Below are 14,556 nucleotides of genomic sequence, written 5' to 3'. Positions count from 1 at the left end.
CAAAACATGTACCCAAAGGGTATGACTATGGTGCCTCCTCAGTGCTCTCAAGGCTGCCCCACTGATTCATGCCATGGTCTCCAAACCCAGAACTGAGGCAGTGAGGACACTCCAGAGATCCCTCCCGCTGCATCTCTCAAGCACAGCAGAGACAGAGATCTCGTGAGTAGGGGCTGGGGGTGCCCCAGTGCGTCCAGTTTGGACAGTACAGAGCAAGTCAGTGGGACTTATTTTTCAACAGCAATCTTGAGAGCACCACAGAGGCAGTATAGACCCACATTTACCTGTTTCCCCAAGCCAAGTAGGAACAAGTGCCAGGAGGCAAGGAGGATCACAGTCCCACAGCTCTTTTCATCCTTCACTGCCCAAAAAGCTCTCTCTCATGGCTCTTTCCAGAAAACCATGCTGCCAGCATTTTTCCTCTGCTTGTCTTTCCTTCTACTTTCTTTGCCTGCCTCTGGGTGCTGCTTCTCACAGGCACACACATCCATCAAAAGATACCCCAGCGAAACCTCCCTGTCCACACATTTTGGTTTCTGACCCATCTTGCTTGTGGCTTTGGAAGCTGGCTCTTATCCTGAACTTATCTGAATGACAGGCAGCTGTCCCAAGCATCAGCCTCAACAAGTTTATACTCAGCCTCCATCATAACAGTACGCTAGTATTAGGACAGGTGTTGCTTCCTCTGGGTCTGTCACCGAGAACTGTCACGTCAGAGTCCTGTCCTAGCCAAACATCCTGTCACAAGGTAGTGGTTGAGTGCCATAGCGCTGTTGAATGGTAATTGTGCAGTAGGAGTTCCTGTTTAACCAGTTCTCAGGATCTAAAGCATGGCATATAAATGTGACTCTTAAAAGTCAAGGAAATGAATGATGATATTGGAAGGGTTAGCTCAAGTCATCAGCAGATTTTCAGAATGGCTTAGCCTGTAAGAGAGGCAAAGGAGCTCTATCTGGACCCACAGGCATTTGACTGTGCCAAACGCTGCACATGGGCATCCTCCGTTTGGGGGAGAACTTAGTTGTAGTTCTTAGCTGTCGTTCTCTGACCCGCCATCCTGGGAGATGGTGAGAAGCAGAAAAGGGAACTATCAAGTTGCCAGTCTGATAGAAGGATGGACCCAGGAGAAACTGCCCAGTCTCAAGCTTGTCTATGCACCATAACAGGCAAAAACTATAAACTATAAGGGCTGGATCATTCAGCCCTTTGCATTTGCAGCAGGCCTCAAATGACTTAAATTCAGCTCTGATGGAAGTGCCTGGGTCTGAGGACTTACATACAATAGGTTGGCTCTCTGGGCCAGAACTGTTGGAAGCACAAAGGAGCCGGTGAGGGACTGAGAGCCGCTGTAATTGAATCTCCTTTGGGATACAACAAACTGCTCAAAGTGCAGGGGCCAAATCAGTACAGACAAGGCAAGTACTCCTCCAGACATGTTGTTTCATGCCAGCCCCCATAACACACCGAGGAAAAAGCAGCAAAGGCCAGGCAGCCGGTTTGCCAGATCAGAATTATTTCAGCAAAGCGAGCGAGTTCTCTCCCAGCCCCTGCTTTTCTGAAACGTCTTTTTTGAACAGCTAAGCCAGCTGCCCTGACAAAAAAGGTCTTCTTAGCTCTTTATTTCCTCCTGGGATGAACATTATCCTCTTCCCTGAGCTGAAATGCAGGAGCCTTCTCTCCAAGCAGTGCCAAGAGGTTTGCAAGGACATTGATAAACAACAGTCAGCATCGAGACTGCTTTGGACAGGCTCTCTTGTCTTTGTTACCAAAAGTCCTTTCTCCATCTGAAAATCTCTTTCGACGCAGTTGTGCTCACAGGCTACTCAGTGATGCATTTGCTGTTTATGTTACTTTAAACAGTGAATGGGAAAGAGAGAAAGGAAATTACCCTCCCTGGCATTTGGAAAGCCCTCTACAAAATGCCTTGGAAATATTTGTGCACTGGTTTATTAATAAACTACTAAACTGGACACACACTTATTCATGGGATTCTTGGCAAGAGCTTGCCTCTTTGATTACTCCTTGAATTCCCTCCTCCTCTGTGAACCCAAAATGGATATTAAAAACAGAGGTAGAAAGTCAGTTTATGATGCAAGATTAAATCCCAGTGCTTTCTGAGTATCTCTACCACTGCCATATTATTCCAGCATAGCACTGATATATATTCCAGTCCTGCTGCTGGAGGAGACAATGTAAAGAGACATTTTCAGTGACTGAAATTCACTGATACACTTATATTACAGACTCATTTGCACCTTCCCAGAAATACCTCATGGGAAAAATCAGCCCCTTAAAACAAAACAGGGTGACATCTTTTGACTTTCCATCCCTTGCTTTGTTCAGCAGTAGCTTTCCAAAAAGAAGAGCAGCACAAGGGACCGCGGCTAGGTCCCTAGGCGATCTAGCACTGCAAATCATGCTAGACCGCCACAAAAATCCTACTGTCTTACCAGGATCTGCTGACAGCTGTCCTTCAGCTTCATTGTGCATTCCCAGTCGGACACTGAACGAGGAGCCCACGGTAATAGAAAATGAGCCTCGTCTGCCACCTTCTGGTTAAGATGAGCCTCCCACAAGAACTGCACTGTAGTAGAGTCTCACCAAACCAAACACGCATAGCCCAGGATCCGCACTTGCAAATATCAAAATCTCCCCTTTCCTTGCAACACTGTAAGGGCAAAGTCTCCTTCCAAAGATCCTATCAAAACCAGTCCCCTCCAACTACAGTCATATTATGAATCACTGATACAAATAATGAGAACCTCTCTTGTCAGGCACATTGTTTAACTACTGCTGTTTTAGCTGGCTTATTTATTTGTCTGCTTTCCACACCTCTCTCACAAATTTAAGTCCTTCGTCAAATGATGAAATTCACCTTTCACAGTGTGCTGTGTGGTCTTCAGTGCAAATGAGCAAGTGAGGTTCCTTTACAAGATCAAATTTGTTTCAATCTCATAGCATGGTCAATCTCTGAAGATCAAAACCTCTCCCAGTCTTACTATTAATCCTGAGTCTCCCATCCAGAAGACATACTAAGAGAGAGGCAAAGGATTTATTTTACATGCAACTGTTACGATGCAGATGAGGATGCAAGCTAGGTTAGGAACCCAGTGGGATCATCCCTCACAGACACTCTGCAGGTTACCTCTTTGCGTTTACTTCCCTTTCACTCACCGGTTTTGGTTTCACCTACAAATTCAGAGCATGGCTGAGGTTCCACCAAAGAAATTCCAAGGAAAGGTGTGAAGCAGCTTCACAGAGGAGAGGAAACAGTTTGGAAGCCCTCCAGGAGCCCTGCCTTGAGCAGCAGCTGGCTGCAGACATCATTCTTTGTCAAATGATGGATGCTTTCCCATCACAAGAAACATCAAGAACCACTGATCTAACCAATTTGGAACCAATCTAACCAATCAGTGCAGTGCTAGTGGATGTCCTGGCCCTACAAGAGACTTGGTGGTCTTGACTGACCACAAGATGAACATGAGCCACCAATGCGATGCCATAGCCGGCAAAGCAAACCAAACTCTGGCATGCATCCACTGATGCATCTCAAGCAAAACCAGGGACATCATCCTCTCACTTTACTCGGCCTTAGTGAGGCCGCAGCTGGAGTACTGCGTCCAGTTTTGGGTCCCCCACTTCAGGAGGGACGTGGATAATCTTGAGAGGGTCCAGAGGAAAGCCACCCATGTGATCAAAGGCCAAGAGAGCAAGCCTCACAAGGAGAGGCTGAGGGACATGGGACTCTTCAGCCGGGTGAAGAGAAGGCTCAGGGAGGACTTGGTGGCAGCCTATAAGTATATAAGGGGTGCATCAGGATCTGGGAGAACACTTGTTCACCAGGGCTCCCCAAGGGATAACAAGGTCTAGCAGCCACAATCTTCTGGAAGGCCAATTTAGACTAGACATAAGGAAAAACTTTTTTACGGTCCAAGTGTCCAGGGTCTGGAACAGACTCCCCTCAGAGGTGGTGCAAGCACCTACTCTGGACTCATTCAAAAATGCTTGGATGCTTATCTTGCTGGGAGCATTTGACCCAGCAGACTTCCTGCCTATGGTGGTGGGGCTGGACTCGATAATCTTGCAAGGTCCCTTCCAGCCCCTAATGTCTATGAAATCTGTAAGGGCAGTACAGACAACAGGAAAGAAGGAGAAGGGGCAGCTGTGATCTTCTCTGGGAGACAGGGATGATGCCTCTTACCTAACTCTTACCGTGTTTGCATCTGACAGAAATCTGTTGACTTCAAGCCTTGAGAATCACCACAGCCAAGTTGGTGATTTTTTCTCAAATGTAATCACAAGGTTTCCATTGCCCATCTTCTTCTCCCTGTTACTGAGTCCTCTGTTATGCTGCAGAGGGCACTGGCAATTTTTACTGCATGCTGATAAGTTCTATGCACCAGACCCTGGCTATAAAGAAAACCCTACTTGCTAGAATCATTAATATGCAAGAGCGTGAGCCGATAGTGAAAGGCTAGCATGAGGACACTGTGCTAAGGAAAAGTCCAGAACTTATCTCAGCGAAGAACAAGCTCCCGCTGTAGATTGTAGACAATAGTATCAGTTCTGTTCCCTGCAGGAGAAGCAAGGCTGCTTGTATCAGGGAATCAAAGACAAGGTAGACCACAACCAAGAACATAAATGTGGTGGCTCAGCTGGACACAGAACCAAACGACAGGCTGCAGCATCTGGAGAAAGATGATGGTCTGTATTGTAGGAAAAATGAAAGGCAAATTAAAGCGCATCGCATATCCTTCTGTTGCCCAAGCGAGTGACCTCAACATGCCCAAAGGCCTTATCTACAAAATGCTCCCATCAATGCAGTGCTAGTGGTGTAAGCAAGTTGTCAGCACCTCTTTCACCCTGGTATTTAGACCTTCTGTAAGCAGCATTAGAAGAGAGCCTGTCCAAAGCAGTCTCGATACTGACTGTTGTTTATGCCAGAGTCCTGTCTACACTAGCACCTCCGCCATTGATAGGCACTAGAGCAAACAATTTCAGACAGTCCTCAGCACAGACACAGCTGTAATGGGCCAGTCACTATCCTCCAGTGGAGGAGGTAGGGGTCTCCTAAGCCTAAGGCACACTGTGGTCAGGATATCTGCCACTGAATCTCCAACAAAAAGCCACGTGGAACTGAGGCAGTGGCTGTTATTTAAAGAGAGAATCACAGGAACACAACAGACTTCAACAAGGCCTCTACCCTGAGGGGCGCTCACCCTAACACCGGGGTAGACAAAATGGTAGATCTGGTTGGCGGCCAGACTCCATTTCCCAGCAGCCCCTGCCCACATTGCTGCAGCTGGTTTCTAGAGAGACCCCAGCAGCAGCAGTGCTGTGACAGTGCAGGGCTGGGGTTTCCATGGAGACTGGCCCCAGCAGCACTGGCTGGGCAGGCAGCTGCTCCAAGGCCGGGATCCTGCAGTGGTGACAGTGTAGTCCGGAGCTGGGGTAGAGCCGCAATCCACTGCCTGCACACCTTTGCCCGAGGCATGTGAGCAGTGGATCACAGCGCTGCCCCGGCTCTGAACCATGCTGTCACTACCGCAAGATCCCAGTCCCGGAGCAGCTTGTCACCCAGCTGTGCACCCTGCCAGCACTGCTGGGGCCGGTCTCCATGGAAACCCAGGCCCTGCACTGTCGTGGCCCCACTGTTGCTGGGGTCTCCACAGAAATTGGCAGCAGTGATGCAGGCAGGGGCTGCTGGGAAATAGAGTCTGCCACAGGCCGGACTTTGCCCGCCCCTGCCCTAACATAACACACAGAACAGCTGTTCCAATCAGAAGAGTTGAGGTCATAGGTCAGATTCCCTTCCCTGCTCACCTACCACAGCTTATCATTAAAGCAAGACTTGCACATGCCAAGATCACTGCAAGTGGCATGTGCCTGGTACAGCCTTATCAATCCCCTCCCTGTTTTTGTCTTCTGCCAGCAATCTGTTCAGCACTCAACTCTGGGGAATTGGGGCAGTTTTGCCCCATTAGCTGAAGAGGATCTGGGCTCCAGGGAGGTTCCTTACTCTCCTGAGCTGCATTTACTGCAGTGTCTTAATTTCCTACTTTGACTTTTCTAAGTCAAGGTTCTCAAGGAGCACATTTCATTCAGGGCCTTACGAGACCTTTTTCAAATCCAACATCCGGCCATTGAGCCAACTCCAGCACTTCCTGACACGTTGATTTTCAAAGAGAGTCTCAAAAGCAGCTAAAATGGACCAGTTTTATTAATGTTTTCAGGGGCTGAACCTAGGCATCTTGCCCAAACTCACGATAAAGGAAGATTTAATCTTTTCTACTTCTTGACTGCTATTTCTTCCCCTCCCACACCCTACCCACATTTCCACACAAGCTATCAACAAACTTCTGGGACTGTGTGATACAGAAGGGATTGCATTTCTCTAATAATACTACACAGTAACACGTCACAGCACAAACTGATAATACGCTACTGCGGCGCATTATTAGGTTACTGTACAGTAGTGTCACTAAAAAGGCATGTGCCAGCACTACTGCACAGTAACACTGGTTACTGCACATTCATTTAATACTTGATTATACAAGTACCAAATTTAATGTGCAGTAATATAGCACATTAATGGATGTGTAGACATGCCCAGCCCTTTTGACTGAGTTACTCCATCCTGGCCTGCAGACACTGTTCTCCTTCCCAAGTGTTTGTGAGCTCTGGCTCAGGTGTTTTTTCTGGTGACAGGAGACATAGGCTGGAGAGGAGATTCCTTGTCAACAGAGGCTTTCACCTTCAGCATAGAATAGACCAGTTTTTAGCCCTGACTTCTCAGAGCTCTTTGGACATGAGTTTTGGAGCTGGTTTCTGGCTTTCCTGACCAGAAAGTGCTGTTTTATACCTTTACATGGATGGTAAAATCTAATTTTTGACAGCAGTGAGCAGGCTGCTGCCAACAGCTCCTTGGGTTGCTTTAAGATACTACACTCTGCAGTAGCACAGGCTTTTCAGGATATAATCCATATACAGAGCCCAGCTCGTGACAGGTAACCAACATAACCTTACTTATCGACAAACTTCTTTGGAACTGAAGGCAGGAAGTGATTCATTTAGAGACACGGTTACTAAAAGAAAGCAAGTTAGACACAAGCAGTCATATTAAGGGATAGTCATCTTTATGCATATCGTTTCCTGGCACATTATTGTCTGAAATGAGTAGGCAAGATTGTGCTTCCACCTAGGAAAGTTCAGTGCTGAGCTCAATTTGGAAAGGAACTAAATTGGCTTCTTGACTTCATGTGGTAGTTCATCTCAGGGGCTTCTAACCACAAAACATAGAACTAGGTAAGGTTAAAGTTCTCAGAAATTTGATCTTATCTATAGATGACAAGGCCAGGGCCTCACAAAACATTCAAACAAAACTCCTTGAAGTAGCTCAGTATCTGAAAAGTAATTGTTAACCTTTTACCTGCATGTTGATAAGCCAAATACGGATGTTGTAAACACAACAGTGAATCAAAAGTGCTGGATTTCCAGAGTGAAGTCAGACTTCCAAGTGAAATTCAGGGCTAGCGCTTAGCTTAGAGACAGCGCTAGTTTTTTCGTATCCCTGGAATCGTGCTGTGGTCTTTGAACAGCGTGTTCTGTACAAACACTGCAAGTTAAAGCATCAACTAAAATGAAAACAAGCTACTGGAATACTAATCAGACTGAACTAGGAGCTGGCTCACAAGGTATGTGCAGGCCATAGCTGCCTAGCTGTTCTCAACATTTCTTTGCAGTCTGAGTTTGGCAGAGAAATAAGCCCCAGAGGAGCTCATGGAAAGTTGGAATTGCACTCATTAACTGCTTACTTCAGAGTAGCTTAACAGAACACTTCTACGAGTATCTGTCTACCTTTGGGTATGAACCTGACAACTTTCATCAGCTGAGGTCAGTCCTGACTGGCCTATGAACCAAAAAGACCTCAATCTGCTCTACCTGACTTTTGAGAAGAGACAGCAAATTGAGGTCCTTGTCATTTATGGATCCAAATTTAGTCCAGGCACACTATCGTCTTAAGTGTATGCACCCAACAAGCTTTGTGGACAAAGATCCCATGGCATTTCTGAGGGTTTTGCGGCAAGGGTAAGGTCAAACTTGAACTCAGTTTCCATTCCCTCTGCAGCATCAGGGTGAAACATCCTGCCCTCACATCATGCAACAGGCCTTGTTGCAGCACCAGACAGAGAGCTAGCCTGGCTTTGTCTTTGCTACTGTGAATTCCATGCCCAGCAGGTTAAACACAGCACAGTCTAAGCTCTTCTGCCCATCAACAGATTTCAATTTTTGAACAGGGGGGCTGCAAATGGTGTGGACATCATCACATGTAACACAGCACATATTTCTCCAGTTAAAGGGAAATTAAGCTTTATTTATGTGCTTGGGGGTTAGTACTATATTATTCAGTTTAAGATCAAAGCAAAAACAAATATAACTCTTGGAATGTGCACTGATTTCCTAGATTATTTATAAACTTAAAAAAAGCACAACAAACTAGACAAAAAAATAGTTAAAATAGTCAAAAGATAAGTCTCATTAGTCCTGTAGTCATTATAGTTAAATGTATGTCTCTTATTCAGATTCATAAAACCAAATGTAGCTGTCTTGAGTTTCTTGACCATACCTCCAGTACTTCACTGTCAGTCATTTCTCACCTGAGTTAATATTATCACACCTGAGTTAAGGTTTTTAGCAATCTTCAGGACTGTGAAATAGAAGAGTAACATTACCAGGGATGGCTAACAGAGAGCAACATTGCAGAAGAAAGGATAGTTTGAGTAGTGGAGCATGAAGATTATTAAAAAAGAGAGACAGTGTTGTTAACAGGGAGTGAAGAAATATTAACAAGAATAAGGGAGATGATAATGAGCCAGAAAGTCAATTGACTCCATCAGCACTGTCTAAATAGAAATGCTGCTGCCCCTCCCAGGCATCTGGCTTTAAAGTTTAGGTGGAGCAGGAGTGCAAAGGAGGGTACAACTGTAGCCCACTTGGATCTTCCCCTGCTTCTGCCATATGGTGCACACAGGTAAGCTGGATGATTCAGGAAGGCTGGATAACTATAGCACCACTTGAAGCACCTGGGCAGGCATGGCCATGGATGAAGAGTCCCAGCAGCAGGGTGGCTTTATTGTAAATTGATGAGGTGGGGGGCTCCACAAGAGATCCAAATAGGGTGGCCCAAAAATAGCTGAAGTGATCAAACGTCATCCAAGGAGCATGTCAGCACAAGGCCACAGCCTGACGGGAGCACAGCTGGTAGTAGCCAAGAGGGGGTTTCTGTAGAAAGCAGCACAGCCATTTCCAATGATTTTTTCATGACTCATAAAGGAGAGGGCTGACCAGGAACAGCCTAAGGCCTCTTTTTTCTTGGTTGCGAAGGCAGAAGAAGCAATGACAACCTGACACACAAGGGCACTGGGCACTGTTAAGAGACGGACGTCTTCTCTCTGGCCACACCTGACAGGGATCAAGGTTACAAAAAGGTTGCACCCATGTGAATTGACACAGTTATTCTCCAGGGGCTCTACTGGGGGAGTTTCCAAAACAGAAATTATTAGGGATTTTTTTTCCTTCAGGCTACCATTGAATTCCATTCAGATTAAATGAACTGAATGGACCGCTGAAGAAAATGCACCAAGGACTCTTTGAGGACCTCTTGCTTCACAGCTGTCTCTTCTCCACAGGGATTCACACACATTTGGCAATGCAAATGAAGTAATGGAGGTAGAGGCTACATACAGTGACTTCATTTCCTGTGATCGTGCTGGTCGAAGGAACGCTGTCCATGACATCCAAGGAGATGCGAGCGCTATCAGCATGCGCAAGCTGGCAGGCAACATAAGTGAGCTCTCAATTGAAGGATCAGGTGAGTGAACAGTGGAAGCAAATTGCCATGGATGCCAAGGAAATGTGGCTGCTATAGAGTAATTTAAGACGACAAATTATTGAACTCCATGTAGGCTTCTGCATATTTGTGAGTCAGAGATGACCTGAAGAAGGACCAAGCACTTTCACAAGGAATTGTTTATTTTTCCTTAGTGCCAATGGCTTATTTAAAGGGCATATTGGTCCAACCTTAGCTTCCCAGTTGACAGGAACTCCTTGTTATGTGCGTGGTGTCTGTTTAACCCCTAATCATAAAGGGGGGACACTGCATACCTCAGTCTGACTCCTTGTGGAAGTTCATTTGCAGAAGGTTTAAGTCCAGGTGTTTATAACAAAGTACAAGGAATTGTTTCAAGGCACATTAAACCTCCATTGGGTTCACAGAAATCAGAGCTTTAGGAAACCAACCACAATTGGCTAATATAAAAGAAACAGTTTGTTTTTCCTTTTTAGATAAGTTTCCCCTGTAACGTCGCCTTTACAACCACCACACAAATTTAACACATGCTGTCCCACCACTAATACTAATTTAAGAGGATAAAAATCAAAGTGACTCTATGCAAAGTTAAACTGGCTGGTCTGTTTAATTATCCAGGTAAAATTATTAATCTCCAGATGTGAAAGTAAATTAGTTTTTCATATTTTTTCCTGTAAACCCTGAGTCTTATTTGTAACAAAAATAAAAAAAGGTTTTGAAAAACACTTCTTGTCCTGATAATGCTCCTTAAAATGTGCTGATAGTGGATTCTAATATGAGCCAAATTCATATAGCAGAGAGCTCTGCAGCTAGCTGGCAGGACATTCAAAGTACATTCAAGAGCACTCACATGCTGTGCCTGCAGGTCAAACAAGGAAACAAGGTCCTCACTGGGAAAAGGCTCATTGCTGTAGGGCTGCTTATCTAAGCACCCCCCGAGATGCATCTAAGCATCTGACCTCACTCTCCTTGAGCCCCCTCTTACTGCCCCAGCCTCCTTCCCAACACCATCAGTTTCCCTTGCTTGAATGATTCTTTACACTTTGTGCCTACACCAGCATGTTCATTAGCAGAGAGCTCACTGCTCTTGGGTCCAGTAGTTGGCCACAGTAAATTCTTGGATAGTTTTGCCACTGACCTCAGTGAGATTAGGAATGAACATGGATGTATGCTGTGTGTGTACACTGCACAGTGGGCTATACCAGCACAATGGCAGCAGGGTGATAGTGGTTGGAGCTGGGGGGCGGGTTTGACCTGCAGCTTAACCAGTGACTTCTCTTTCTGATGATCCTTCTCACCCCAAAGTCTTATGGGGATAAATTGTAACAGGCTTTCAATTTAGTTTCACAAAATTGTGAAGCTAACTATTTGGACCAGTCTGCACTCTATTCCTGAAAAGGCCTTAGGGAGCCATCTGTCTTGTTGGATCTCATGGTAGCAAATCATGCATATTCCATTTAGTTAAATCTCCATTCTGCAGAAAGCAAGTGCAGCGAGATCACAGCCTATGCATGGAGCCACTGTTATTCTGCACAGCCCAAGAGCCCAAGGCAGTGCTGCAGCAGTTCAAAATTGCAGGGCCAAGTCTACCCTTAAAAGGAACCAGGCTTGTGAGTTAATATCCTTAATCCTCTCGGATACCTGCTCACGTGGGTTTTTGAGTCACTGACTGCAGCAGCCTCCTACCTAGCCAAGCCACCTTGTGTCCTCTTTAGAGTTACAACAGTTAATCAAATTTGCTTCTAAAACTTTCTCATTTTACAGAAAACCAGGCAGGTGCCACTTCCTCTGAGAAGGAACCAGGAACGAGACCAGAGGGGCGAGATGGCAGCACCTCCTCATGAGAGCAATGTTTGTGAGGGTGGGGAAGGATAGGAGGAAGAATGAACTGGAGACACCACACAGAAATGGTCCATCAATCTTTTGACAAGTGAGAATGACACCAGAAGAACGAGCTCTCCCTTACATGCCTCTGCTGTGACCGCTGTGTTCACAGACATCTCCAGGGTGCTCTGCAATGGGCTAGTACCTCCAAAAGAACTCTGCTCCTGTCCACAAGAATTTAGATGAACACTGCAGTGTTTATAGTGACATGAGCCACTCTCAAGATGCCTTAGCAGCAAGTTTCCTCTATAGGAAAACAAGATTTCAGTAATAATATACACACCAGACTTTACTAAGGTACATATTTCTTACTCTGTAAATTTAGACTTATTTATTCTGTTACCATAATTTAGAGGTTTAGGTGCTTTCCACACACTACCTTTGCTCTGCATCTATTTAGATCTGAATTGGCGGCTGGGCTGCCTTTGCAGTCGCCCCAAGTCATGGGAATCAGCTGGGAGTATTGACAATTCCTGTTCCATTCACACTGAACACTGTTAACCTGTGCTGCTGCCATGTGGCACTCAGAAAAGGACCAAAGCTCACACGTGTGTGGACAAACCCCATTCTCAGACTGCAGCACCAAACCCCAAACCTTTTCGGTTGGATTTTACTATTTTAAGATACTGTTAATAGAAGAGGCTTGTTTTGTTTTGACCATTGACAAAGTTCTGACTAAACTCTCAAGTTCTATACAGCTCATAGATATTTATTTCTGGAAAAGTTTCACACATTCTCTCTTAGGAGACATGTTTTTGTGTTAAAACTTGTTTGATAAACTCTATATAAGCTTGTAATAAATAACACACGGCTCTTAGCTAACCAAGTTGAGTGGGGATTTTGTGTTATTGTCTCTTCCTCACAACACATAGAATTACATCATGTCTACGCTGAGAACACAGGGAAGGGATCTATATTAACAGATGTATCGAGCATGATGCATTCCCAGATACTGAACACCTTGCAGGTGGGAGCAGATTCCGTAAAATATGTAATTCCACTGGTTGGACACTTATCACCACACATTTGCTCTAGAACAGCGCCTCTTCAAGTAGTTATTTATTTTCTCAAGGGTTTTCATTTAAAGCTTGCAGCACTGCTCTTTCAGGTACAACCACATAAGTGAAGCATGATCAAGTTGGTTCAGGAGTGGCCAGAGTGCCAGAGGAGCCAGAGGAAGATGGGTGTGCAGAGAGCGCTGATCACAAAACCAGAGTCCTGTATGCACCTTGAAGGAAAGAGCAATTCAGCTCAAGCTACCCAAGCAGACTAAAGCCCAGCTGGGATCTGATGATGGATTTCCATCCTATGTCTCCCAAAGACTACTGGGCCCCAGGCCACCTCAAGTAAAGGCATAAGGGGTTCGTATCAGCATCCCAGTGATTCCCCCTCATCTTTCCATGAGATGGCAGCTTTAATCACTGGGCCACACTAATCCACCATTTCATATCTACCACTCCCTGCAGGACTTAGTACAAGCAGTAAGATGGCAGGAAAGATTGCATCCAGAGGATGGCAGAATAGGAGAGAGAGAAAAAAAAATCCCCCATAGTGTCCTAGGGCTAGAAGGACTTCTTGACAAATTAGGAAAGAACTTAATGTAACAAGTCCAAATTCTATCAAGCAAAACAAAGCCATAAATAAGACTTGAACTTGTTGTCAGAGTTCAAGAATTCTCCATAGGCCCCAAGAGATGAGCCGGCTGCACAGCCACAGGGAAGAGGAAGGTGGCCCAGAACCCACTGTAAGCAAAGATTTGGCAGCCAGATAAAAGCTGCATCTGCTTTTTGACACCCCAACAACAGACTTTCCAGGTCAACGAGTTCCTGCTGTAGCCTGCTGCCACTGGTCTCAAAGAGCCTGGTCTCAATCCCACTGGAACCAGTGACAAAAAGGCAGTGTTCTCAGGGTCTCTGGGGCGGGGGGGAGTGGGGACGAGCGGTGGTAAAGATGAATCCGAAATACCAACATTTTTTCTCAACCTCCTACCGAGGAAGAATTCTCCATACTCACAAAGGAACAGCCAGGGAAAGTACAAATGCCCACGCAACTCCAGCACTGTAAGGAAAAAACTAATTTTAGGTCTCCCAGCTCAGCATGTCTGTTCAAGGGTTATATTTAGCCAGACTGCTTTGCAAGCTTTGTGCCAACTTGCATTCAAGAGAGCAAGCAACAGGCATCATGTTTCCCCTGTAAAGCCAGGTCAGCAGCTATCATCAACCGTGCTGAAAGAATGAGCGCATCTTATTATTCAGTAATAGCCCAGCTTGTAGAGGTACTGAGTACACAGACCACCCAAGGACTGCAGTGGGCAGCCCCGAGTGCCAGAGCCACTTCTGAAACTTGGCCTTTCTGAAATCCTGCCACAGAGTGGCAGGAGAGCTTTACACAAGGGTGACCTCACAAGCAGGCTAGCACTAAGATCTCTCTGCCCACACAAGGGAGAGTTCCAAGAACATTTTTACACCAGAACACTGAACTTGGCAGAGGTTGGAAGGAAAGAACCAATGTTGTTTTGGGATTCCTGCCAGAAAAAGAAATCACAGCCCATTGCCCACTAATAACACTGTCATTGCTGGTAGTGCCATGTGCCCTTCTTTGATCGTTGCGGGGGAAATGATGTGTGAAATTGGAACAATTTGTATCAACAGCTGCAAGAAAGTTGTGGCCTGCACAAGGCGCACACATACTCTGTATCACAAGCCTCCAACATCACTTTAAATACCAAGATACTTTCTCTGGCTTCAAGGGATTGCTTCTGGGAGGAAAGAGGTCCCCAGAGGTAGTGAGAGATACCTGCATGT

General features: G+C 45.7%; 1 protein-coding gene across 5 annotated transcripts in view; it reads left to right on the top strand.

The window, feature by feature from the left end:
* PKIG (cAMP-dependent protein kinase inhibitor gamma) overlaps positions 1–12,583 on the top strand; it is a 33,010-nt gene extending 20,427 nt beyond the window's left edge. For all 5 annotated transcript variants that reach the window (XM_025191468.1, XM_025191454.1, XM_025191477.1 and 2 more), the window contains 2 exons: positions 9,690–9,871; positions 11,633–12,583. In XM_025191468.1, the coding sequence (XP_025047253.1) occupies positions 9,724–9,871; positions 11,633–11,712 (228 nt within the window). In that variant the 5' untranslated portion in view covers positions 9,690–9,723 and the 3' untranslated portion in view covers positions 11,713–12,583. The remainder of the gene's footprint in view (positions 1–9,689; positions 9,872–11,632) is intronic.
* Positions 12,584–14,556: the final 1,973 nt, after the last annotated feature.

Source organism: Alligator sinensis, unplaced genomic scaffold (genome assembly GCF_000455745.1).
Source record: "Alligator sinensis unplaced genomic scaffold, ASM45574v1 scaffold76_1, whole genome shotgun sequence".
Taxonomy (NCBI): Eukaryota; Metazoa; Chordata; order Crocodylia; family Alligatoridae; genus Alligator; species Alligator sinensis.
The sequence above is the reverse complement of the archived record's forward strand: the minus strand, read 5'-3'. Positions and strand labels throughout refer to the sequence as shown.